General features: G+C 38.1%; 1 protein-coding gene across 2 annotated transcripts; it reads right to left on the bottom strand.

Moving 5' to 3' along the window:
• On the bottom strand, nucleotides 1–26,758 carry LOC148999519 (3-isopropylmalate dehydrogenase 2, chloroplastic-like). 2 transcript variants are annotated; one of them, XM_089139536.1, is made up of 12 exons: nucleotides 26,591–26,758; nucleotides 25,650–25,954; nucleotides 25,407–25,536; nucleotides 25,213–25,324; nucleotides 12,460–12,535; nucleotides 12,276–12,364; nucleotides 6,215–6,301; nucleotides 2,400–2,516; nucleotides 2,172–2,279; nucleotides 1,983–2,036; nucleotides 1,672–1,824; nucleotides 1–529 (listed from the first exon to the last, which is right to left on the bottom strand). In XM_089139536.1, the coding sequence occupies exons 2-12, from the start codon at nucleotides 25,858–25,860 to the stop codon at nucleotides 452–454; spliced, it is 1,215 nt and encodes a 404-aa protein (XP_088995662.1). In that variant the 5' UTR covers nucleotides 25,861–25,954; nucleotides 26,591–26,758; the 3' UTR covers nucleotides 1–451. The 2 variants fall into 2 exon arrangements, with proteins under 2 accessions (XP_088995662.1, XP_088995661.1); XM_089139535.1 differs by having other exon boundaries at nucleotides 5–532; nucleotides 26,591–26,757.
• Nucleotides 26,759–27,831: the final 1,073 nt, after the last annotated feature.

Here is a 27,831-nt window from a genome sequence, read left to right as displayed (position 1 = left end):
TTTATCTACTTAATATATTAATAATATGTCCAATTTATTCTATGAGTGGTTTTTTATCATTCATGCTCCATTATACCTATTTATGCAAAGCTGGGGTACTAGAAGAGACTAACTTTATTACCAACTTACTCTTATCATAAAAATTGCAAGGGTTCGGAAAGGAATGATCAAGCTCATCCTTCACTCCTAGTGATAGTGTAGTTGAGATACAACAACAAAATTAGGTGACCGTTATAAACTTTGCTGATAACAGGAGAAAATAGTAGGGTATACCCCAGCCCCGCCCTGGGAGCTCACGCACACACGCACGTGCACACACACACAAAAGCTCATGTGATACTTGGAAGTTAAAGGACATATCTTCCTGCCGAGCTCCAAGGTTGTTGACGAGCAAGATGAGTAATGAATAAGACCCATGGCTGTTAATTTAAGGCAATGACGATCATATGTTTCAACTCATAACGGCAATTGGTCTTTCAGAATCGACCGACCTGAGCACCTCTTCACCCATCTCCTTGCAACCCACCAACTTCTGAGGACAAAAGTTTTGGAAAATCAAAAAATTTATTAATTAACAAATAAATAAATAATTTTCTTATTGCATCATCAGGATGGTAAAATAATTCATGCCCGAATAACAGGATATATTTTGCAAGCAAAGTGCAACTTAGATGATATATGGCTTTTCATATTCCAGATAACAGTCAGCAAAAATTATCAGCAAACCATGCACCATGTACAGAAATCAAGATGTCATTTACAATGTGATAAAGGGCATCCCAGTGCACAAGGCTCCCACTAATGCAATGTTGGAGGGGCAGATGTACATGACCCTACCCCTGCTTCATCTGTTTTCATGTTTCAAGCCCGCAACCCGATGGTTGCATTAACACAATTAACTGTTGTGCCAAGGCTCACCCACAATGTGATCTTTACACAAAGATCAGCTAAAATGCATAATTCAACAGCATAGACAAACGTTAACATCTGAATGGCCTACCTCATGTCAATGTGACAGCAAGCATATGGTTCATTCTCAACTGCATTTGAAAGGCTAGACCAAAGGTTAAAGAGTACAAACTCCGCAGGGGGTTAACCTTCAGTTATACCCTATAGATTAAAATTGGGAAGAGGGAACAGAGACTGTCCTAAATATGTGATATTTTGGAGTTTCTAAATACAAAACCTTGGGATCTCACCTACAGGAGGCCTGTTTCCTTGATTTACAGATACTTGACTGGAAAAATCGACAAAGAAAGAAGATCAAACATGAATAATGGGTGAACCCACCTGGAAGTGGGCTCAGCCAAATACTTTCCAAATTGAGTGATTTTACCAGATCTGATTCCATCACTGAAATAATGGCCACATATAGGAATAAAATCAGAACTAATAAAACCCAAGAAAAAAATGTCTTTTGAAGGGCACTGAACAACAAGGCACAGTATCGTCTTACAAATCAAGTCTGAAAATCTTTCCTCCTAATAATATTAGATGATTCTCCCCATTTCCAGAGTTCTGGATTTATTTTGCTACCTTACCAACAGTATACCAAGAAAATGGGTGATATAATAACTGTATAAACAGAAGGCAAGTATTCAGATCATCACAAAGGCTACACATATAATTTGAAACTACTCTGCTAGGCAAAGAAACTAAAATAGAGGATACCTTTCCAGAAGAGAATATGTCACCAGTTCGAAATCCTCTATTCAGAGTCTCTAACACTGCATTCTCTATTCTCTCTGCAGCATTTTTCTCTCCAAGGCCATGCCTCAAAAGCATTGCAGCACTGAGCACCATTGCTAATGGGTTTGCCTTATCCTGCATGGAAACTGAATAGACTAAATAATCGTGTTTCACTTCCCATTCAAAAACTGCTCTACATGTTCTCAACCAACGAGTGCAACGGATATACAGGAAACTAGAATATAAAGCTATCCTCCCTCACAAAGTAACTAGCAAAGCACGGAAAATATTACCTGCCCAGCAATATCAGGAGCAGAGCCATGTATGGGTTCAAAAAGTCCAGGACCCTGCAAAAGGAAATCAGCAGTAATATACAGAAGCCATGGTCTTTGGTTTGGATGATGAAATTGTAAGGTATAAAAAGGACACTCCTAAAAAGATCCTACATCTAACATCTCAAATAAGTGCATAATGTCCAATACCGATTCAGCAAGGCTAGCCGAGGGAAGCATGCCAATACTTCCTGTAAGCATTGAAGCCTCATCAGACAAAATGTCTCCGAAGATGTTGTTGGTGACAATTGTATCAAACTGCAATTTTAATAGCAACAGTTACCCAGCCAAGAAGTATCATCTTACATCAAATTCCAAGAGCATAAGTGTTCCAATATAAACCTCCAAGCTTAAATGGTGCAGATGGCAAAGAAATACCTGCTTTGGATCACGAATAAGTTGCATTGCTGCATTGTCAACATACATGTGTGAAAGCTCAACATCAGGGTATTCCAAGCCAATTGCTGTCACTCTTTTCCTCCACAGCATTGATGCCTGCCCAGTTCCAATGAACATTGTTTATTTAGCACATTTGCTTCATTCTTCTTAATATATAATGTTAAATGCAAGGCACCGCTTTAATTGAGTTTATACCTGGCGTGTTCTCTGCAACATATAGATTTTCCTTAACATCTAAAACCATCCACAACATTGCCTTTTTCTTCTAATTTGGTTTCCCATGATTGCCCCCATTGTTTTATCACCAGTCTTTTCTGCTTTTCAGTCTCTCATTACCATGTCTAACCCTTGTTAATAATTTGTAATTCCTTTCATATCCATTTGTTCTTTAATGACCAAATCGACGTTCTCCCTTGGACCCTTGATAGACTTAAAGAATTGGCATATTTACCTAGTTGCACCCTATTACAAGCTAACACACACTTGAACGTCAACAATTATATATAAATGAAATCTACCCCTTGGACATTCTGATTTACTAGGATTCCACTATTAAATATTAACCTTTATTATTGCCAGGTGCACTTGGGTGCTTGATACTAAACCAAGTTGGGTATTTTGACTAGGTTACTGCATCCCTTTGGGATCGCATGAACTGACTACAAAATTGCTGTTGGGCTTATATCTTTACCATACTATTAGTTTGATGGGGCCTCCATCGTCAATTTGTGGCTTCCAATTTCCGGACATCAGCACTTGATCTTGCTACTGCTCCTTTGTCATAGGAAATCTTGCAACCTGGTGCAGCAAGAAACAAGTTGTGGTTGCTTGCTTCAGTGTAGAGGAGGTGAGTCATGGCACAAGGGATATGCGAGCCATTATGGTTCCAGGGTCTTCTACAAGATCTTCATGTCAGCTCTAGTTCTCCCACAATGCTCTCTAATGCAGCATTAGTATTGCCCACCACCCCCACTTCAGCATATGATAGGACAAAGGATGTGGAAATAGATCATCATTTCATTAATGACAAGCTTGACCAAGGACTCATCTGTATTCCACATGTTGAGTCTGGTTATTAGTTGGCTGATGTTTTCACCAACAGGCTTAGTAGTATGGTTTTCATTCTATCTTGTGCAACTTGGCATTATCTGACATCTGCACCAATAGAAAGGAAATGTTGTAATGAGGCTTTCAAGCTCATTGGTGATTGGACACATCAATTATGGGGCCTCTTGTAATTCTTTCTTCTCTTATCTTCTGTCAGCTCTAGTTCTCCCACAATGCTCTCTATGCAGCATTGTATTGCCCACCACCCCCACTTCAGCATATGATAGGACAAAGGATGTGGAAATAGATCATCATTTCATTAATGACAAGCTTGACCAAGGACTCATCTGTATTCCACATGTTGAGTCTGGTTATTAGTTGGCTGATGTTTTCACCAACAGGCTTAGTAGTATGGTTTTTCATTCTATCTTGTGCAACTTGGCATTATCTGACATCTGCACCAATAGAAAGGGAAATGTTGTAATGAGAGCTTTCAAGCTCATTGGTGATTGGACACATCAATTATAGGGGCCTACTTGTAATTACTTTACTTCTCTTAGTATAAGTAGAACCTGGCTGTGCTCCCTCCCTCTCTCTCATCTACCAGCAATAGTGTATTTGGCAAGACTGCAGACAGCTGCATACAGGAAGAGAGTCTACATCCCGTTCATCTTCAGCCTCTGTTTCTATTTTCTAAGTCATCTGACTCTTTCAAGTTTTTCTCTTGTTGACCCAAAAAAAAAAAAAAAAAAGACTATTCAAGTTCTATGAGCCTAAGCATTTGGGATCAACAAAAACTAACCAACAGAAGTGCATGATTTTCCAATACTGATTTTTACTAAGGCTAGCTGAGGGATGCATGGTGATACTTCCAGTAAGCACTGAAGTCTCATCAAACAAAATGTCTCCAGAGATGTTGGTGAGAATTGCATTGAACTACATCTAGACCACTTTTGGAGCCTCTTGGATTGCAACAATGTGCAACATGAAGAGACAGGAAAATTATAATTCACTCTTGAAAGATAAAACTCTTACTCATAACAATTACAAGGATCACATGATAGATGCCTTTCTGCTTTCCTGAAAAACTGAAAGCGGAAAAAAGAAAAGAAAAAGGGGGCTGGTGTGGGGGATGGGTGGGGGATTGGGGACAGATGGCTTAGAAACAAAATATAAATTATTTTCCCATAAAAATATGATTAAGAAACTAGAAATATGGTGTAGTGATCGAATATTAAGAAGCTGAATTACTTTACTTTACATCTTCAATCTACAGACAAACGCTGTTTTGGTTTGATTTCTATTTCATTTTTATGGGGTTATTGTGATTCAGAAATTGCTTGTCTGATTTTTAAAATTATTTCACTGAAATCGAAATCAAATGAAAGATAAACACTGAAATATATCAGAAGTTCTTTCGTTTCAAAATTGAAATTGCAGAGGTTCTATTTTTCGGGACTCTTAAATAAGCACATGTTTGAATGACCTGATTCTAGGTAAACAGTGTAAAGCACTTGTGATAACAATACGCTAAAAGAAAGGGAGATGAGCAGGACTTTGATTTAGAGAGGGGAAATGATTGGCAATAATGGGCAGAACAGTGATGGTGACATGGTTTTCTGTTTCTGTTCTTTTACTTCTCTTGATTCTTTTCACACTCAGAAAAGCACCAACCTATGGGATACACCTAACCCACCCACCTGGGCAAGAGGGCAACCATCCATCCATTCGCCTTTTCAATAGAAGAACAAGACAAAAACTGCCCCAACAGAAGATGCGGTGGGCAAACATCTATAATAAATACATTATATTATTCGTTCTTGACACTTTTAAACGCTAGTGTGGTTTACTTACTCCCGACACAAAGAGAGAGGCGCTGAAAAAGGCCTGATGCTTTATGAAAAGTGGCATACAAGAGAAAAGGAAATTTAGTGCCAGGCAGTGCCAGCAACCAAGCCTTAAAATCTAAGTGCTGCAAGGCTGGGGGCTCAAATCTGACCACCAATGCCGCCCAAAAGTTGCCTTCAGCCAGGGGAAAAAGATACTTGGGTGTCCTGGTCCTTTAATAATTCACAAGATTTTGTCACAATGACAAAATGGATCACAAATGTTCAGACCAAGAACCACCAGTCAAAAGGTCAAAAGGATTTTGGCAATGAAATGAGAGAAGTTTATTCTGGATTTGCTTAGGAATGTTGGCAGCAACAATGTCAAAGGTTTGGGCATTCTTTTTGTGGGAAAATGTGGATATAAATTTTGTTGACAGACTGGAATAAAAGGTAGGGCTTTAAAACAGAGAAGAGGGACATGGTTACCATCTAGATTTTCTTTCTAAAATTTTCATTTTCTATTTCATCCCTTAAAAATTATGAACCTGAGATTGGACAAGAGGAAGAAGATGGGTGATGCAGTGTACCTCTTCACCAACTTCATTCTTTATGTTCTCAATCATTCAATGACCAAATGGATTTCTAATTATGAAATATTTCAAATTGATGCAATCAAAAGAACTTTAGTTTCTAGACCAAAAATCTATTTATTGCCTATTTCACACAATTAATCCAAAAATTAAAAATTAAGTTAATACCAAATCAGCCGTAAAAGTACACCATATAATATGATTCAACAGAACAGATTTTTAGCCTTTTGTTATTCATGTCCTATATGTAACAATATCAGAATTTCAACAGCAATTCAGATACCAGATATTTGACTTAAAATCTGCCAATTAGCATGAAATAAGGTACCTCCAAAACATTTGCTTTGTCAACGGAACATAGTTTTCCCCGCCTCCTACGAGCAGTCTCAAACCCAACACGGGCAATCCGATCTATCTGAATTACATTATCCAATAGAGCTTAACCAATTAGACAGCTGAGAGAGAGAAAGAGGGGGAATAGCAAATAGGTGCATCATAACAAGAGTGTTGAGCTTGAAATTGAGAACATTATGAAATTGTGAGAGGATCTCACTCCCACTTGCATATCTCCCAAAAAAAATTTTAAAATAAATAAATAAAATACATGCATAAATAAAAATTGAGATGAAAGACATGCTCTTTCAAATGAAACACAGGAAATCCAGTGCCAGCAGTACCAGATACAAAGGGAGGTCCTTTCTTCTCTTCTTTTTTTTTTTTTTTTTTTTTTTTTTGGGGGGGGGGGGGGGGGGGGGGGAGTGAACACTCCATGGTATGATGAGAAGGGGACGCACTCCATGGTATGATGAGAAGGGGCTGGGGGAAGCTTGAACCCAATTCCTACAGTAATGAATATAAACACAATTGAAATTCCTGTGGAGTGGAGGGGAGTGGGGCGGTGGGTTAGGAAATTATGGTAACCTGCCATCTCAAATTCTTCTAAAAAAGGGTTAGTTATATCTTAAGAAATCTTGCTCAATCCAATTCTTTCGAAAGGATTCAGCCTGCCACTAACTCCTTATGCCATCTCTCGAGGCAGAAGCGAAAGGTAGGGTGTTCTAGGATAAAAGAGTAAGTACAGAAAAGCCAAGTGCAGATATAGAGAACATTTGGTTACTTTGGAATTTTAACTCCACAATACCAGTTGCTTCACATTTTAAAATTTTACTGCAAAAAACTACTGAGGTAGGCGAAAATAAAAACAACAAATAATTGTTTCATGAACAGTGTCAGCCTATATCTGCACACTTTTGGAGATACTTTTTCGTAGATCTGGTGGGTCCCATAGCCAGCTGGATGACTCCAGTTTGAAGATTCAATTACCAGCACAGAGAACTACTACGCTTTTTTAGATAGGATTCTTAATTGAGATATTATTCAATTATTTGATGCAACTTGGGTTGGAAAATCTTTTCATTTACTTACTCAGATTTGGTAGGCCCAAATGACAGCTTGTGTGGGGACTTAGAGGTTCAATATTTGAGTCATTTCTAGAATAGGAATAGGATTTTTACTTAATTAGACTTTTATTTAGTTTCCTACTTAAGTTCATAATCCTAGTTGAGGAACCTAGTAAGTCTAGTTTCTATATTTTTGGCAAACTCGGAAATTAGGCTATATAAACATTGTAATCAGCTCCAGAGAACAAGACTTAATGATGATGAGATTATTGCTTTTATGCAAGAATCTCAGCCAAAAACCCATTCCCCCTCTCTTCTATCTTTCTTCTTCTTTGTCACCTTACTCTCAATCAATCTCCAGTACTTTTACTACTATGTGACTGCAATAATCTACTGTGACACTACCCTTTGATGACTAGATTCAATCCTCCAATTTATTCCAAGGTTTTCTGTGGTTGCATAGCATTAATGGAAGGCAGCCACAGCTCCTGCAGTCCAGGTTGCAGCTGCAATTGTGAAGATCATAACTGTGCAACCAGCCATCAGCTTTGGCTAATATTTGGAGCAAAAAATCCCCTCAAACCCCCTTCAATTGAATCTGCTGATTGGTTCAATCCCTGCTCACCAACAGTTTCCAAGCCTGATATTAGTTTTTATTTTCATGTTTTTCTCCAACCAATCATCGATCCTATTGTAGAGAGGGTCTTTGTGAAACCCCTCCCTGATAAAGGATTTTCGGTTTAGGAATAAAATATTCCACATGTCGAAGGTGAATGTGAAACACATGGAAACCTTCCAAGCCACCAAATCACTGAGGAAATCCCTCCCCTCTTCATGCATATCCTTGTGTTTGTATAAAGACATTAAAATTTCAGGAAGGGGCTGATGATACCTATAGTAATCTAATAATCCTTTCTATGAAGAAGACCACTAGTTCATGAAATTGGATCGTCAGAATGGGGTAAAATAAGGAACTAAGGTCACTACGGTTGGGGGATGACATATCTAAAGTGTAGGAAAGATCTCACAGCTAGATAGGCATAGATTGACCTTGAATTTGGGTCTCCTGGAAAGTTCAAAAATTCAAGAAAATTCAAGGAAAAAAAAAAGAAAAAGTTATATTAAAAGGGAAATGGAGTGGAAGCTACCAGATAACTGGACAAGGAGCCTAGTAGAACTATAGAAGGATGGAATGGCTAATTGAAAGTTGTCTATTCAGCCATGGCAGGATTTGGCTTGAGTTCAGCGCGAACCTAAACAGAATACTCAACTCCCGGGCCTTCTCTGACCAAAGTTGGCATAAACCAATACTTGCAGCAGCAACACACACAAAAGCAATCAAGGCTTGAATGGAAAATAATCTATTAATCAACTACCATCTATTCTAATCAATGGGGTGCTATTTACAGCCTTAAATAAGAAGTCGTAGTAAATTAGGACTCAGAAACAGACATAAACTAGGAAAATAGAAACAAACTTACTTAGACTCTTTAAAAACATAAGAAAAACCCTATTCTGCCCTTATAATTTAAGTTGGGCAGAATTTACATAATTAGACCAATGAAACCAATAACCTAACTTATTTTCGTACTTGGGTAGATACTAAATTTTTGGGCCAACAGAATAAGCCCATGACCACACAAACATATCAAACAACAGCCCAATACCTATAAATATCAACCTTAAGTTGGTTCCAAAGGGGAATAGGCCAAACCAGTACTGGATTGCATCAAGTGATGCTGGATTTTGTTGTTCTAATGTCTCTCACTCACATGGTGAGTTATTAGTGTCATTATCCTCTATCATGTGCGCTACTCTTCAGCCATGCTTTTAGAGCAATTGATCACCAAAAAGTGATTGTTAAATCACCAAAAACAAAATCCATTACGGAGTTGTGGTAGCAAATCCTTGGAAAAGACAAAGGTAGAGTGAAAGCTTCAAAAGTTATAGGTCAAGCTCGGATACATCCATAAAAATCCAATGGGAACTAAAATTTATCTGTTTGGGGTGTTGGGGGATGAAAATAGCTATCCTGAGCAGCTGAGCTCTATGTTTGGAAATTCAAGAAAACATAGGGTTAGCTTTTTTTGACCAAAATCTTCTCCACCAGCTTCTCTCTTCTTCTATATAAAAAGGAACTAGCAATTGTTGCCTCCCATTTATGTTACAGGGATGGCTAACAAATCAGAGTGCGAGAAGGATGTTGGTTGTTGTTAAAAAGAGACTGAGATTCCATACTTTGATCTTGCAATGGATTTGTAGCAATGGAAACAAGAGAGTGAAGAATGGAAGGAATTGTGTGGGTAAGTGAGAGAAGCAGGTGAAGTGTACGGGTTATTTATGGTGAGGTATGATGGGGGCTCCTGCAGAGCTACATGACAAGATTTTCATGGGAATGAAGGTTTGTTTGATCTTCAATCGGAGAGACCAAACAAAAGAACAGATATTCAGATACCTTTCAGTGTGTATACTACGGATATGGAGTTGGTTCCACTGTATGACAGTCTTGACCTCGTTGACATGCCCGCTACCACAGAGCTCAAGATTTTGAAAACACATGTGGTCCCATCACAATTGGCTTTCTGGTGAGACAAAACTTATAGGTCAAGGCGTCAAGCTTGGAAACATCCACAGAAAATCCAAAAAGACCTAAAATGAATTCACAATTCTTTTAATTTGAAGGTCTTCAGGGTTAGGTTAGGGATGAAAATGAAGTAGGGAAGAACAGGAGGGGAGAGTAGAAGAAAAGGGTAATTTGGTATTTCAAAAGAAGTTCTGAGTTAGGTGCTTTTTTTAAGGAAATAGTAGCAGATTATCCAACGGGTAAGGGTCATTTGCCCAACAAAACTAACAGCTCTCTAATGATGTTAATGTTTTTGGACCTAATTTGTAACTAATCACCCATTAGAAAGAGGTGCATGTACATTGGGCATGCATGTAATTATCATAAAGTTCTGAGGGGGCACACGTAATTACTCTTTATATTTTGTATTTCATTTACTCAAGATTATTCATAATAAGCAAGAACCCCATGTTTGAATCCAATAAAAATAATATTCTAAAAGGATAAGAAGTCAACCCACTATTTCAAGAACAAGACTAGATTTTCAATGTTATGTGAAATTTTCAACTATCTATCATTTAGGTTTTTGCTCAACTTGAAAGATCCCAAATATCTTCATATGGAACAACATTAATAAAAACAATAAGAGCAGCAAAATAGTCATTTGTTTCATTTAGAGTGATTTTGACATCATGCACATAAAGTTTGAACAGAACAGCATTCCAAAATATAAATAACATTTAACCAATCTTGGTTTGGTTGGGAAGCTGGTTTTATTCTACCAGAGAAAAAACATACTAATGCTAAAACAAGATCATTTGAAAGGTCAAACATTTTAGAGGACAAGTTCTCCAAATTGAGCACAATTTAATTACTTACGGATAAGATCATATTTTCTAAGAATAGTATAAACCAAATGTACAAGCATATGTGTGTTTCTTTTCCGGGCAGTGATTAGAATGGCTGAAATTTTGAGTTGGCAGTTTTTAGGGTTTTGAACAGAAATTAGTGTTTTGATGCAATAGTGACACAGCCAGGGGGGATCGGGTGCTGCACACCGTAGGGAGAATCCTTTGCTGACATTACAGATCAAACTGATAGTTAATGATTCTGGAATTTGGGTTTTAAATTCTCACATTGGGGAAAATCAGAATTCAACAAAAGGGGAATTTTCTGGCGTTTGATGGAGGCTGATGGGGGACTTGCTGGATCAGATAAACAGCAGGGTAGTGGTCATTCCATGGAAAATGATGGGTCTAATAATGGAGAGATAAGGCTGGGGGACCAATATAGAATTGGTTAGGGTTAGGATTTAACTCACTTTCCATGGGGGAACTTGCTGGTTCAGATAAACAGCAGGGTAGGGGTCATTCCATGGGAATATGATGGTCTACTAATGGAGGGATAAGGCTGGGGGACTTAAACGATTCCTTAGGGTTAGGGTTTAATTATAGGATCAAATTTAACTCACTTTAGTTGCAGTTATTCAATTGCAGCAGCTTGAATCAGCCTGAAACTAGAAGAACACCCTGGTGTAGAGATGGGTTTTCAACCTTGTTGAAGGGGAGCCTGAGTAGAATCTCCCAAACTTCTAAGCAACAAGCAGTCAATTGCTCTGAACAATCACAACATCAGCTTAGACTTTAGAACATCAAACAATCAACAGCTTAGACACAAAACACTAAGCAAGCAACAGCTTGGACTTGAAACTCTAACCAAGAGCACGCTCACCTGGAGAAGGAGGCAGCAGCTAGGAAGTTTGCAAAACAAGATTTTTTCAGTTTTTTCAGTCTGCTTTACTCTTCCAACAGATGGAGTGTTAATAGGGCTATAATCAGCCAATTACAACTCCTAATTGAAGAAAGAAAATAAAAATATGACTCAGCCTCCTAACAGATCTGTGGGAGCCCTAACTAGGTGCTAATTAAATCTTGCGACTTTTTAAGTGAGCACAACTTAAAATAAACCAAACTAATTGACCTAAAGCGAACCAACTTGATTACCCTGTTTTAGGTAATTAAGTTGGCTGAGCATAACTGCTGACCAAAAATTTTAAAAAAATAAAAAAATATATAAAAAAGGTTCACCAAATAGACTCCTAAGGAAAAGTAGCCCACTTATGTGATGGATCTGAATCACTAATTGCTGTTACCTAAAGTCTATATGTTTCTCGCCTTGACTCTCATGGTTGCCCTTCCTTAGGCCCCTCATCCTCTCCTCAGTATCCCCTCTTTCCCTCTACAGGGCTTTGGTAATAGATTTTTCATTCAACAACAACAACAACAACAAAAAAAAGACACCCTTAAGCTAGTATGTTTTGACCTAACATAAACCCTTCAACATACAAATCCAAATTATACACAAATACAAAGGTTTCAGCGTTCCACTTAAATGAATGACTGAAAATGTGTCAGGCTTTATCATACCTCAGAAGTAGCATACACCTCAGTGTTAAAACCAATCTCCTCACCTTTCTCATTCGTACCAAACCCCCTTGGCATTCCAAAATAAATCCCTGGTGTCACAATTAAAAGGGAAATCACAATTATTAATTAAGCAACTGAAAAGATCAACTTACAGAAGTACTGATGTGAGATATAGAAACTCAACCGCCAGTTAGCTCTCTCACAACCATAAGGTCAACCCCTTCAGCAACATCTCTCTTCAAAGTTGAAGAGTCAACCAACTGTGATGTTAATTGAAAAGATTAGTACCCAATCTCAAAGGCATGTAATATCATAAGTGATAGAGATGGCAGTAACATAAGGATAGGGCAGGGTGGGGACACAGTGCAATAGAAAGTATCAATCAGTCTTGATTCTTAATACTAAATACTTTCATTTGCTCTAAATAAAGTCATGATTTCAGTAATATAGAGATGGAGAGGGAAAATAGTAAATAGATAATCTCTAAACGGTAAGCCAATTTCAAAGGTCTTTCTTTCCTGTTCCTAGTGAGGAAAAACAAGTCTGTACTGTATTTTTTCCGATTCCCAACTAAAACAGTTTGAAGCCAAAATAAAATTTGCATTTGAGAGAGGAATAGGCTAATTGTTAGTTCTTGGAATCTCACCTCTTCTTTTAGGCCTCCCACTTGAGAGGCTTATTTCCCCTATCCCCTTTTTTCTCCTCTTGTATTCTTGGCATGTTGTTTTTTAATATATTTCTATATTCATCCAAAAAAAAAATGCATTTTTTAAGCAATATAAGAGGTGCTTCATCAATGATAAACTCAATTCTTGAACCAGCAGAACATACACCATGGAGTAATACACTGATAAGATCCTTATAATATCTTAGAAAATTAATACAAAGTTGCAAGAATTAACTAGATAGACTTTGGTTTCTATGGTGCCAATCACCCCCACACCTCACAACGGCGTCCCTCAACCTACGGCTGCCTAAGAAAGCTCTTATAAAATATTTGATACCCTCCCCACTCACTTGTCCCTCTATTTATAACCCTCAACTAACCCTAATTCTCTCTCTCTCTCTCTCCTCCACCTGGCCTCATCCTAGGGTCCTAAACTACCGGCCCCTCAAAAATCACCTTGTCCTCAAGGTGATGGAAATTTTGAAGAAGTTTAGCTCTTCACATGCTTGCCACATTTTTTTTTTCTTCCCGATTTCCCATCGTTATCTAGAGCAGCAAGAATATCACCACGATCAGCCAAAAGACTTCGCCGATTGATCCCCTGACGAGCATTCTCTAGCAACAATATGGCACTTACACAAATCTGATATCCTATTCCTGAGCAAATCATTTGAGGAAATGCTCTGCTTTTGCAACTCATAAATTTTCTTCTTTGAATGATTTTCAATTGGCAGTCCCACGCAGAGTTTGTTTTGAAGATGGTGTACTAAATTTCGTAACGTCTCCAGAACCTCTTCCAAAAATAGGTCACACCCCCACAAACTCATAGGAAGCGAGCGCTGCATCTCCGCCTTAGGGTGTTGCAAGTCCGGATCTCCATCTGCTGCCCCATTCTCGCGGCGTCTCTTTCCATCTCAGTTTCGAGAGATTGAAGACGATGGCGTGTCCCCTTCTTGGCTCGGTCGGACTGCTGGTTCATTGGTTCGAACTAAGTCTTGGGGTGAGCCTTAATTGGGCCCAAATTAATAATTAGAAGAAGTGGGCTTTGGGTCATAAAAGTGGAATGGGCCCAAGATAATTCGTTTGAATGGGTTAAGAAATTTGGGTTAATGAAATGAGATGGGCTTGGGGTTAATGAAATAGGTTGGGCCCAAGGAGGTTTCTTTGGGAACCAAGTGGCCCAATCTTTAAATTTGGTTTGTTTGGGCCCTATGTGGGAGGATAAGTGTACCCAAGTTGGGCCCAATTTAGAAGTACTTGGACTCTTAATGAGCGAACCGAACCCATAAACCGGTTTGAGTTGGTTCAAACCAACCCTAAAAATCCTCAACCAACGTCTTTCTCCCTTTCCTACAACAGAAATTCTTGCCGCCGACTAAACCTGGCCTTCTTCTATGCTTCTTCACTTCACCGCATCTCGAAGTTACCGCAGAATTTTGCTCCTCCACTCTGATCCAGTAGGTATCCTCACTCAGTCCTATCTTCGTCTTTCTGCTCCTCGTTTGGTGAGGCGTGACTTCCGTAGCCGGTAGTACTTCATCCTCCGTTCGATACTTCTTTTCAACCTTCTTTACAGCCCGATTTGGCGATTCATTCACATTGATACTATACTCTGATCCAACCTAGTTGGTGTCTATCTCCAAATTTGATCTCGGTTGTCTCCCGTCGCTAAACTCACACCTTAGGGCTTCTTTGAATCCCGTCCAAGTAAATGCCGTCCAATTCTTGCGATAAATCCAGTCGAGTGCCTCTTCTTCCAGACGTTGGATCGCCACCCCCAATCACTGCTCTTCCTCGATCTAGTTCTCCCAGCAGAAGAGAATAACCTCTAGAATCCATCTCAGAACTCCTCCTTCACCAAAAAACGAAGGCAATGCCATCACCTCCCTGGATCGTGAATGCTCTGATGCCAGTTGATAAGATCCGTATAAAATCTTAGAAAATTAATACAAAGTTGCAAGAATTAACAAGATAGACTCTGGTTTCTATGGTGCTAGTCACCCCCACACCTCACAGCGGTGTCCCTTAGCCTACGGCTGCCTAAGAAAGCTCTCATAAAATATTCGATACCCTCCCCACTCACTTGTCCCTCTATTTATAACCCTCAACTAACCCTAATTCTCTCTCTCTCTCTACTCCACCTAGCCTCATCCTAGGGTCCTAACATACACAAACACCCAAAAACTATTCTCTAGTCTGCATTGATGCCTACCTCACCTAACCCAAGAAGCATTGTAGTTAGCATGAACAAAAGAGGAAGGATGAGCTAGTGAAATTAAAGAAATAAAGAAAGTAGGCAGCTAGACAACAGAGCAAAAAAGAAGCCCAAAGGGTTGAAAAAAAATGAACATAATCAAGAGTGGGAAGGAAGAACAAAGAAGAAAAACAAAAAGCAGGATATGTATGATAAGACCCTTCTAATACCTTAGAAAATCAATACTAAAATGCAAGAAATTACCAAGATAGAGCTAGTTTTAATGGTGCTAGTCACCCCCACACCCAAAGGTGTTCCTCAGCCTACGGCTGCCCAAGAACTCTCATAAAATATTCCCCCCTTCTCTCATCAATTTCCCTTCTATTTATCACTCCTCAACTAACCCTAATACTCTCTCTCTCTCTCTCTCTCTCTCTCTCTCTCTCTCTCCTCCCCATCTCCTCCCTCGTTCTGCCCAAAACTCTCTATATCCCCCTTCTCTCTCAATCTCCCTTCTTTATCTCTCCTCATCTCCCCTTTCTCTCTCTCTCTCTCTCCTCCACGGCATCATCCTAGGGCCCTAACAATGTATTTAAAGGAAAAAGAAGAACAGAGACTAGATCAAAACTTGGGTGCGATTTCGAGAAGATTTAGTTTTTTTTTTTTTTTGTTTTTTTGTCCCGGCTTCACACTAGGGAGACGTAGAAACCTACATAGGTTCGGGCTAACATAAGCTATAAGACCCATGTTCCGGTTGGATGGGTTGTGGGTTAAGGTCATTTTTAGGTAGACATAAAAATGAAACAAAAGAAAGGATTATTTTGTCCATAAACCCAGCAGCCAAAATAATCCCTACAAACACTTTATTAATAAACTTTATCCTTGATTGATCATTTTGTTAGAATGAACAACAACAAATCATGAATAGGAGCAAAAACAAAACAAAAAGAACACAAAGGATTAATGTGGTCGAACACAAAGAAGAACTTTCCACTATATAGAAGAAGAAAAGAATGGAAATCTCTCAACCATTTGCCAAAAGCATTATAAGAACTCTCACTCAAAACCCTAAGGTGCGGAAATCCCAAATCCCTCAATGACCTTAGAGGCAAACATAGGGTACATACTTATAGATTTTAATTGGGTGAATAGCTTGATCCATCAAGGAGGATTGTAGCCCTTTACTTCCATCACAATCTCATTCAGGTCGCCCACCAAAAAATGTTGGTGTGGGTCCATCTTCAAAGTAAGGTACAAGACTTCGGGTCACAACATAACACATTTTATATCATTTCATGTTGAACCAGACATAATCCATATCTTCTTGAGTCATGCCATGCTATGTTTGGGTCACCATGTTCTCCTTTACATGGTAGGGTTGACCCATATGACAACTTTAATTTTCAGCTCATGTTCAGGACAAGCCATTTTCTATTATACTCCTGTCTCAACTCTCAATAAAACCTAAAGTTGACAAAAGAATGCATATTGCCACTTCAGTATTTTGGGCATATCTCTCTTGTATGAGCTCGGATTGTGGTGATTCAAGATGCTATGAAACGATATCGAAAATATCTACAACTTTCTAGTTTTGAGTTTTTCCAAAACGAACGAATAAAGGTTGAATTGAAGGGTAAATAGAGGGAATTCATTGTGTGCGGGATACATTAAAGAGAAGCCAGCCACAAAGAACAGGAGAAGACGGCGAACACGGATCTTAGCTCTCATCTCTCGCATTGCTCAAGAAGAAGACCATGTCTCTCTCTCTCTCTCTCTCTCTCTCTATGTTTCATCTTTATTTGCCTTATGAACTTTGTGATAATTAGTAGCTAGTTCCTTTTCTTTGGGATGTAGATGAACCATGTTTATTTCATTAATTTGATTGTTCTATATCTTCTAGTTGATTGTGTTTGAGTCTGGCCAAAAATGTTCTATAGCTCAGCAAACTAAGCGTGCCAAGCTTTGGCAAAGGATGATAGTCTTGTGAAGATAGGGCATATCTAAGAAGACCATCCTTAATTTGCTTTGAAGTGTAAAGTTTATATCGGTTAGTGAAAATCATTGGGGATTCGAATCCCAAAATCTTCACATATTCATAGAAGTTTTTGCATTTATTAATAGATTTAATTTAAATTTAATTTTGTTGAATTCAATCTTAGTAACTTAGCTTTTTAGTTCCCCATAGCTCGACCTCGTACTTTCTGCGAGCTAGATTAGTATAGGATTTTATTTTTGATTGGTTAGGGACACGAACAAATTTTGGCGCCGTTGCCAGGGAACCAAAGCACGGTTGCTAAGATTGATTTTTTTCAATTAGACATAATTTTTAGAGTAATGTTAGAGTTTTTAATTTCTATTTTTTTTCTTTGATTATTTAATTAATCTCTTTTTCTTTTGTTTTGTAGGTAAATTGCAAGAGTAGCGATTTGATAATTAGTTTAGGTTGTTATCTTTTATTTCTTAGATATAATTGTATTTAAGACATTTCAATTGTAATATTTGCATTGATTGGGTTGTTTAGGTTAATTTTTAAAAATCCCCATCCCTCTGATCCCACATGTGTAATTTTTGTTCAAAAGATCACGTGGATTGCGCTTCTAGTATGTCCTAAACTCTCTCTTTTTGCTACAGCTATTTTCTTGTTCTTTTTCTTTTCTTTTCTTTTCTTTGTTTGTTATTAAGTTTTATTGTTGCGTGCTCTATCACCATTTCAAACATCGGGTACACTCTTTCCTCTATTTGCTTCTATCATGTTTTTTTTTTATATATCTTGCATGCATTGAGGTCATTTGCATAATTTAAGTGTGGGGGGGGGTGTCAACTCGAGTAAGACTTGTTGATAATTGGTACAGCATAGTCACATAGATAAAAAGTGCCCAATTTTTTTTCTAGCTTTGGTAAGATAAATGTTTTAATTCATTGCTTGGATGCAAAATGAGAGTTTAAGGGTTTTGGAAATTCCATCTGATGTGATGAGCACCCTCTTAAGAGAATAGTAATGAGTTTTACATTTTGAGACTGAGGTTGAATCAAAAAATAAGAACTCCAGGTAGTCTGAAAGATCTGACCATCCAGTGGTCTTATATTACCTTGTGCTTATGGTGACAAGTTGAGACCAATTTTAGACTGTTTAAATGTGAATTGAATTGAAGTATAATGTGAAAAGAAAAAGAAGAAGAAGAAGAAAAGAAAAAAATATGTTGAAGTTTAAAGTTTAGACCCCTTTCTTAGTAACCACGTCTCGATGTCACCAACATTGTGCCTCGCGTCAAACAGTTGGAGTGTCTTTGGTCCAATCTTGGCCTGTTGCCTGGTTGGCGTGAGTAACTAAGTTCGAGGTGTATCTACACCTAGTCCCTTAAGGCCATCTGGCTTGAGAGCCGGCTGACCCAACACTCGTTACATAGGCCATCTAGAAAGCTTAAGAGGCAAGACATTGCACGGACTAGAACTGTGAGCATTAAAGAAATAAGTGAATTAATGTGTTTATAAAGGTAAAATGTCTAAGAAGGTCAATATTGCTTAAATCTTGAATTATTGGTATTATTTGGTACCTAGATTAGTCTTATCTAAGGGTGAACTGGTAGGTTGAAGATAAGAGGAGACTTCTCGATTGAATTGTTTGCCTAGAGCTAGACTCAAGAGAGGGTGTAAAGAGCTTAAGTGTGGGGTTGCCTATATTCCCTTCAATCTTTAATGGAGTGCCTTTGTCCTAGAATCTATATTTTTACTCTTACTATTGCCAGAATAATTAGAAGAACACTTAAGAATTTTGTGTGTATATTCTCTGCAAACACTCACGAGACACAACTCGTCCACTAGGGTAACCTAGGGGTTTAAAGGCTTGTTGCACATGCTAAGTGCAACCGTGATTCCTACGAAAGTGAGTTAGGTTTTTATTTATTTATTTCCAATATTGCTTTTATTGTTTCATTTTGCTCGAGGACTAGCAAACACTTAAGTGTGGGGGTATTTGATAAGCATGCATTTATCATTATTTATTTGATTTATTTTCCCATACTTATTTAATTAAAAGAGAGGTAATTGAGTATTTTTGTGTATTTTTCAGGAATAAGGTGATTTTGGTTATTAGAGATAATATGGAGTAAAGTTGGCAAATATATTAGATATTGGTGGATTTTAAATCATGGGATTCAATCTTCCTACCCAAGATAGCATCTCTTAGCCAAATTGGAAACAGGTGGAGGTCTAAGGAACAAAATTGGTAATAAATCTGAAAATTGTGTAAACAAACCCACCTTCAGTATTTTGAGCATATCTCTCTCGTATGAGCTCGGATTGCGGTGATTCAAGATGCTATGGAACGATATCGAAAATATCTACAACTTTCTAGTTTTGAGTTTTTCCAAAATATGAACGAATAAAGGTCGAATTGACTGGTAAAGAGAGGGAATTCATTGTGTGTGGGATACATAAAAGATAAGTCAGCCACAGAAAACAGGAGAAGATGGCGAACACGGATCTTGGCTCTCATCTCTCTCATTGCTCAAGAAGAAGATCACATCTCTCTCTATGTTTCATCTTTACTTGTCTTATGAACGTTGTGATAATGAGTAGCTAGTTCATTTTCTTTGGGATGTAGATGAACCATGCTTATTTCATTAATTTGATTGTTTTGTACCTTCTAGTTGATTGTGTTTGAGTCTAGCCAAAGATGTTCTATAGCTCAACAAACTAAGCATGCCAAGCTTTCGCGAAGGACGATAGTCTTACGAAGATGGGGCATATCTAGGAAGACCATCCTTAATTTGCTAAGCTATAGAACATCTTTGGCCAGACTCAAACACAATCAACTAGAAGATATAGAACAATCAAATTAATGAAATAAACATGGTTCATCTACATCCCAAAAAACAAACACAATCAACTAGAAGATATAGAACAATCAAATTAATGAAATAAGCATGGTTCATCTACATCCCAAAGAAAAGGAACTAGCTACTCGTTATCACAACGTTCATAAGACAAGTAAAGATGAAACATAGAGAGAGATGTGGTCTTCTTCTTGAGCAATAAGAGAGATGAGAGCCAAGATCCGTGTTCGCCATCTTCTCCTATTTTCTGTGGCTGGCTTCTCTTTTATGTATCCCACACACAATGAATTCCCTCCTCTTTACCAGTCAATTCGACCTTTATTCGTTCAGATTTTGGAAAAAACTCAAAACTAGAAAGTTGTAGATATTTTTAATATCGTTCCATAGCATCTTGAATCACCGCAATCCGAGCTCATACGAGAGAGATATGCTCAAAATACTGAAGGTGGATTTGTTTACACAATTTTCAGATTTATTACCAATTTTGTTCCTTAGACCTCCACCTGTTTCCAATTTGGCTAAGAGATGCTATCTTGGGTAGCAAGATTGAATCCCATGATTTAAAATCCACCAATATCTAATATATTTGCCAACTTTACTCCATATTATCTCTAATAACCAAAATCACCTTATTCCTGAAAAATACAGAAAAAGTACTCAATTAGCTCTCTTTTAATTAAATAAATATGAAAAATTAAATCAAATAAATAATGATAAAGGCATGCTTATCAGCTGCCTAGGGTTTCAATCTTGTATCACAATTTGAAGGTCATAGATTCAAAGTGATAGAACCATTGCAACAACAACTCCTCAGCCTTACCCAACTAAATTTGTTAGCTACATGGTCCCTACCCTCCAGTCCACTCTGTTTGAAGTCACAGATGATACAAGACCTAATATGGACATCTTTCTCCTCACTTTTTCTATAGTCATTTTTTTTAGGTCTGCCCTTGGCCCTTTTAGCATGAGTTTGGTTATTAATTCAACAGAAAGTGTCTCTATGGAAGTACAAGCCTGAATTTTTCAACCATGTGGTTGCAATTTTAGTTGATCCTGGGTATAATCAAGTACACCTAATTCCTCCCTTAAGCCAGCATAAACAAGGTACGGCATCTCTCTCAGATTTAGGGTTCCTCATATGACTTAATTTCTTTTAGTGGTTTCTTTCCAGGCAATACCAAATTCCACTTCGTTTGCTGGCCCTAGGGCATTTGGTTTTGATGAGCTTCTTCTCTTTTTCTCTCTTTCTTCTGGTCTGGTTACAGTTTCCAATTCAAATTTTACTAAAATTATTGGAATCCCATGTTAGATTAATGAGTAAGCTTGGATCGAACCAAAATGTGAGTTAAAACCTATTAACTTTACTAGAGAGAGCAGAAAACCATTGAGTCTACTGAAGGATTCGAAGTTTCTGTTGTTGTAACCTATTCGTAGTGTTGGGGAATTTCATGTTTTCCAGATTTGCCTGAGGGATGTGAAACAAATGCTCCTCTAAACAAGCAAAATAGAGAGAGAATGTAATTATACGATCCAGAACACGTGCAAATTAAGTAGCCATTTTTCATCCTATTGCAAATATTCTTCTAGGGGTCACTGATTTCCAATTGATTGAGCTATCAAAAGAAATAAAATTGAAAATAGCAGAGTCCCTGATACTTAGACGCAAATCCCATGAGTTAAATCACTGGAAACTTCCAACTTGGAACAACGGTGTCATGTTTAATGACCATACAGAACTATTTACTGTACCCTATATAATGTTACTTTTAAGGTTTAGCTGCTCCAGATACAAGATTCTAGGCTCAAATTCATGCTAGCAGAACTAGAAATTCCCAGTAGCCCATTCCCTATAAACATCCTAAGTCAGCTCAGATCATTTACTCATTGACATAAAATAGATTGCTTCATTTTAGTCTTTCTAATCATGTAGGCTCCCTTCTCTTACAAAGCTCATCCCCTCCCCCCCCCCCCCCAAAAAAAAAAAAAAAAAAAAACTAAAAAAGGGGGGTCAACAGCAATGTTCAATATTCTGACTATAAGAAGCATTGAGTAGTGGTAAAGAATTCTGTAGCCAATCACATTTAGTTGGGTTAAGGACTAGTCTAGCTCTGAAATGAGTTGTAAACACTAAATATCAAGAAATATGTAAAGCATTGTGATGATGTGATCTATGCAAAATGTAAACACCTCCAAAAGGAGTGGTTGCATCCTGAATGACTGCTGCTTTTTCCTAGGTATTTTGCTTGGTATTGAAATCATAACTCCATCTTATTGAAAATGTATATTACAAAGAGGTTGGTACTTTACTTTATTCAAATTTTTTGGGGAAAATTTCTGAGATACCCCAAGATAATTGGGGAAAAAGCATAGACAATCCCAAAACTACACCAAACTGGCAGTCGCCCCCTTTTCCATTAGAACTGTTAATTAGTTAGAGAAAAATGACGAATATACCCTTAGTTGTATTATTCTATATCTTATAATATAGAATGATGAATGGAGGAAGAAGAAGGAACTCATGGAGGAAGAAAGAAGATGAAATTTAGGATTCTATTTTACTATGGGTAACATTGTAAAGTCACAAGAGATTAAGGGCAATATAGGAATTATGAAATTCTCTAACCATGACTTTGATGGAATTTGTTAGCAGAGTGTATTATTATGCAAACTTAAAAGAGACAATTTGCAGGGTCATTGCTAATTTGGCATAGTTTTGGGGGATCTGTGCTTTTCACCAATTATCTTAGGGTGTCCCTGAAATTTTACCCCTTTTTTTGAGTGAATACTTTAAAATAGTGTTGCTGCTTAGTTACTATGTTATGTGAACAACAAAAGGGGCTCCAGCAGAAGCCACAAGAGGGCCTAGTGACCCACCCTCTTGAGGGTAACTTTGTCTCTTTGGGTCTTTTTTCTTTATTCAGTTGTGTGTTTTAGTTGGGTTTCTAATCTGATTACAGAATCCCAATTAGTTTCTTATTTCAGTAGGAATTGTCTAGTCTAGTTAGGAGTCTGAATCTAAGTCTATGTTAGGTCCCTTCAAAGTTGGTTTTATTTGGAGTCTTGTAAAGGCTATATTTTCTCATGCCTACAGAAGAAATCAGTTTTGATGAATAAAATTATTGAGACTATTGCAGCCAAGGAAGTATTGGCAGGGTTTTTGAGGGGACCCTGCGGTTGTCTAAGTCTTCATTCTTCAAGCTTCTAAGTTCTGTTCTGCGATTCCAGCAAGCTTCTTTAGCCTTCAACCAGCAAATAACAGCTCCAGATCTCTCCCAGGTAAGCCCAGCCCCTTCCCAACCCCATCGCAGCTTCCCCACCCCCTTTTCTACTCTTGCACAACCCAGAATTGCCACCCCCTGCTATCGCAAACTCCCTAGATTCCCTCCCCTACCCAGCGCAGGCCTATAAACCCCTTCCCCACTCCCCCCACGACACTTTGGACCTATCTCCCAACCCCCAGCTCCTTCAATAGCACAATAACCGTCCCCCTACCTCTCGGCCTCTTTCTTTCTTGCAGCAAATCAGAAAAGAAGAACCCCCCCCCCTCCCAAAAAAAAAAAGAAGACGAAGAAGAAGAAAAGAAAGAGATTTGGGAAAATATCAATCCAAGAATTCCCAATTTGACCACCCCTGGAACTATTTCCTTCTCACCCATTTAGATTTTGGAAAGATCCCTAATCTTCCTTGATCCATTAGCCCACCAAAATTTAACCAATTGGAGATTCCCATGGCCTATCAAAACCATCCAACCCAAGCCCAAAACCCTAAAAGTACCCAAGACTGGAAAGATCAAAAACATCATACATCCCATCCTACTTGGTTTACATCACTATGGCATGATGCTATTATTCCATTCAGTTTGTACTTGTACATCCCTCTAAGCTGCCGCCTCATTCAAATTACTAGTTATTATATGTTGTGTTAGTTAGGGACCTCCCTTTCTATGGGGTAAATATTATATGGATTAGTGGTTAGCAAAGAAAAAATGATTATCAAGTTGGAAAAAAAAGAAAAGCTGAGTAATGAATACACACTTTATGACCCTACAAGGTGTACGTACAAAACAAAGTTTAAATAGCAGTGAATCCACTGCAATCAGGGTGGCAAAACAGTTTTTCATGAAGATTCAGGTCACAGGATTAGGGTAAGTAAACTTTTACTCTTTTGGAATTATGTTGGCACAAATGTCTCTCTATGAAAATTATGTCCAGGTTGGACGAAAAAAAAAAAGAAAATTATGTCCAGAATCAAAACAAGCACCCAACAACTTTACACAACCAAGTGCACCCTTAGCTTCAATAATCTCAATCAAGTCATAAGGCTACCACAGAACATGGACATGTCATCTTAAACGACTCTCATAGGTTCTCATCTATAAGAGCTACTCCCAAATCCATTAAAATATGTTCATTCCTTACTTTTATCCTTCTTAGCTTTGCCATGCATCAATTTCGAACATCTTCAGAGTTTTACTTATATCTACAGGATGCTTCTTAAGTGCTCAACATTCTGCCTGTACATCATATCCTGTCAAACGATTGTCCTACAAAACTTTAAGCTTTAAAGGGATAGATCAATCAAGACCCTAGACAAACATCTCCACTTAATCCATCATATTTTAATTCTCAGTTAAACATCATCCTCCATATCACTCATATGCATATAAAGCCTAGATACCTGAAACAATAACCCAACAGAATCTCTCTTTCTCGATTTCCATCATTTCATATATCCATCCACGTGTAATGAAGTACTCCATCATATACATTGTCTTTGTTCTACTTATCTTAAGAACTTTTGATTCCAAGATTGACCTCCATAACTCCAATTTAGTATCAATTCTTGCTTGTTCTCACCCACCAAAATAATACATTACCAAAAAGCATACACCTCATCTGGAATGTCCCTAGTTAAATCATCCAAGATAGTAGCTAACTAAGGGCTTGAAGCCAACAATTTTTTTTTCCTCTTATGGTTATACCTGTGTCATTATTTATATACAAATTTCAAATTCAGAGAAATTCAGCTAAACCTTTGTCAACTAAATAGAGTAAGGTTAACTAGACCATTTCTATTTCATCATTGGCCCCCATTTAAGAACATGTTAGTTGATACAGAAGCAACAAATTTCGCTGAAGTTTTGAATTACCATTGCATTAACACAATACATTATAAAAAGTAGAATCGATGAAATTCAAAAGAAATGAGAAACTTTTTGGAATAGTAAAGTAGCAAAATTACTTGTGGGAATACAGACGCCGGCCTCAAATTGGCAAATGCTCCAAGACCCGCTCGAAGCTGAAGTAACCCCGTTTCCGGTTTTAAGTGCTTCTCATTTTTGTCCCATTTGTACCTGCGATGATGGATATCAACGAATGCAAGTAGACAAAACCACGAACAACTAAAAAGCACAAATAGCTGAGAAAGACAATAACCCCCCAATTGATGCAAGGAGAACGGCATCCGATTTCTTGGCTATCGAAAGGGTTTCCTCCGGCAAAGGAACTCCAAGCAAGTCCAGTGCAGTTCCTCCAATAGGCATCTCTTTGAACTGAAATTCAATTCCTGAAAAGCAAAACCCCTGAAATGTCTAACAACAGTAATACACCAAACCACAAAACACCGAGTGGTGTAGATAAATGAATTGAGAGAAGGAAGAAGGGTTCTCATTCTGGTGCCTTCTTGAGAGCCTGCAAGGCTAAGAATGTCCTTGGCAACGGCCATGATCTCAGGACCAATGCCATCACCGGGAAGCAAGGTGATCTTGTATTGCTTGGTAACTGAAGAAGCTGCACAGCGAATGCTACACGCACGCCGTGTTGTATGAATTCTTCTGGAGGGAAAAGCAGTTGCTTTCAAGAGCGTCACATTTCGTTCCACACAAGCCATTGCTGGGAGAGCCAAACAACCGGAGAGCGAGCGAGCGAGCGAGCGAGCGGCGGCAGCGCGGAAGGGCAAGGTTAACCCAGTGAGTTGAGAGCGTCTGCAATGTGGAGTATACCAATCCAAGGGTTAGAATTAGAATTATATTCCTCTTTTCACCTTAAAGTGAATCACAGGATCCAAGTAAAACCCAAACCCGATTTGGTTCCCATTTTCCCAAAGAAAATAAAAACAGAGGCAGAGAAAAACAAAAGAAGAAAATGATAATAACTCCAAAAGTGGAAGAAATTTCAGCTGCTCAGGTCAATCGCTGACGTTAGTCAGAAAAACCCAGAGCTGAAAGCTTGTTTCTCATCAACAAATTCGTTTTTTAGCCGTCTTTTCTGGTTCTTACTTTGAATGAAGAAAATTGTAAAGAATGGCGAAATCTCTTAAAACTCTTGGAATCTGTTATTTTTCTTTCACCATCCAATAAATGGGACAAACCCAGATTTCGTATTGGAACCCACGGCCTGAACAAATTACAGTCAGTTGTTTTGTTGGCCTTTCCATCGATAAAAACGCACTGCCTATGTTCCAATAAACCCATTCATTCGCAGGGTTTTAGTTCAGGTCGACTGTTGGCATTAGTCAGAAAAACTCAAAAATCTGTTTCTTTTGATAAAGATAGAAGACAAAGGAACGGTTAGACACGCTATTGGGAAAACGAACAAGGAATGAAGAAGATTAAACCGACCTTCGTTTCCACGATTCTCTTTTGATAACAGTTTACACTTCCTGGTTTAAGAGCGGGCTTGAAATGAGAAAGAAGAAGAGGGAGAAGATGCGAATCTAAAGCGGGTTTGGGTTTTCTCCAATTCGTTTTTCTCCTACTCCTCCTTTCCTTTCCTCTTTTTTTTTCCTTTTTTTTTTTTTTTTTTTTTTTTTTTTTTTCTTCGCGCTCGATACCGTTTGTTTCATTGTTGAAGCCACCGATGGCTAAAGGTATCAATACAGGTACCAAAACCGTTTAACCGCGCCGCTTAAAACCGCATCATTTCAAATTCGGTATGGTATGTACAAATTCTGAAATTCAGCACAGTACGATTTCGGTTTGAAACTCTGTACCGTTGGTATATATCATATACCATACCGATTTACCATATATTAACATCATACCGAATACCATTTTTGTACCGTATTGAAGGTTTTTTTTGTAATTTTATAAACATATATAACACAGTCCCAAGATTCTGTATTATGTGTTGTAGACGGATGTCTGTCTGGCTTGCTATAGCAGATGGATTTTCATTTGGCTCTTTGTGACTAGACGAACGATCGTCTAGCTTAGACGGACGTCCGTCTGCAACATAGAATACAAAATCTGTACTACATATGGCATTTCCCAACACATCTAAAATTGTTTTCCAATGCCCAATTACTGTGATAAACCATATATTAACACAAGCATTACTTGTTTAAGTACATTCATGAAATCAATACTTTGGTTTATTGTGGCAATATTACAAATTAGAAGAATGGGTGTTCTATACCGAAATCATATCGTACCCTATATTGAACCGTGCCGTTTTTTTCGTACAAATTTTATACTGAAACCATACCGAACCATTTTTAAAATATCGTTTTCATACTGTATCGAATAAATTCAACACGGAACGTTTTGGTATGACAATTTGAAATGCAGTACCGTCTGTACAGTACCATATTGACACCTTACCGATGGCGCACCCACTAGCTACGCTAATATTAGCATTTTTTTTTCCGGGGGAAGGTCAAGCGGGTAGAGGGGGTCTTGGGGGAGATAAAAGAAAGCCGAGAGGTCTCATCTCTCATTGCTGAAGAAGAGGCCACACTTACTCTCTCTCTCTCTCTCTCTCTCCCTATGTTTTACCTTTATTTTCTTATGAACTTTGGACAATCAGTAGCTAGTTCCTTTTCTTTGGGATGTAGATGAGCTTTTATTATCTCATTAATTTG

Source organism: Hakea prostrata, chromosome 11, assembly GCF_041222555.1.
Source record: "Hakea prostrata isolate BN-2017 chromosome 11, UWA_Hpros_2, whole genome shotgun sequence".
Taxonomy (NCBI): domain Eukaryota; kingdom Viridiplantae; phylum Streptophyta; class Magnoliopsida; order Proteales; family Proteaceae; genus Hakea; species Hakea prostrata.
This window is presented reverse-complemented; position numbering and strand designations above follow the sequence as displayed.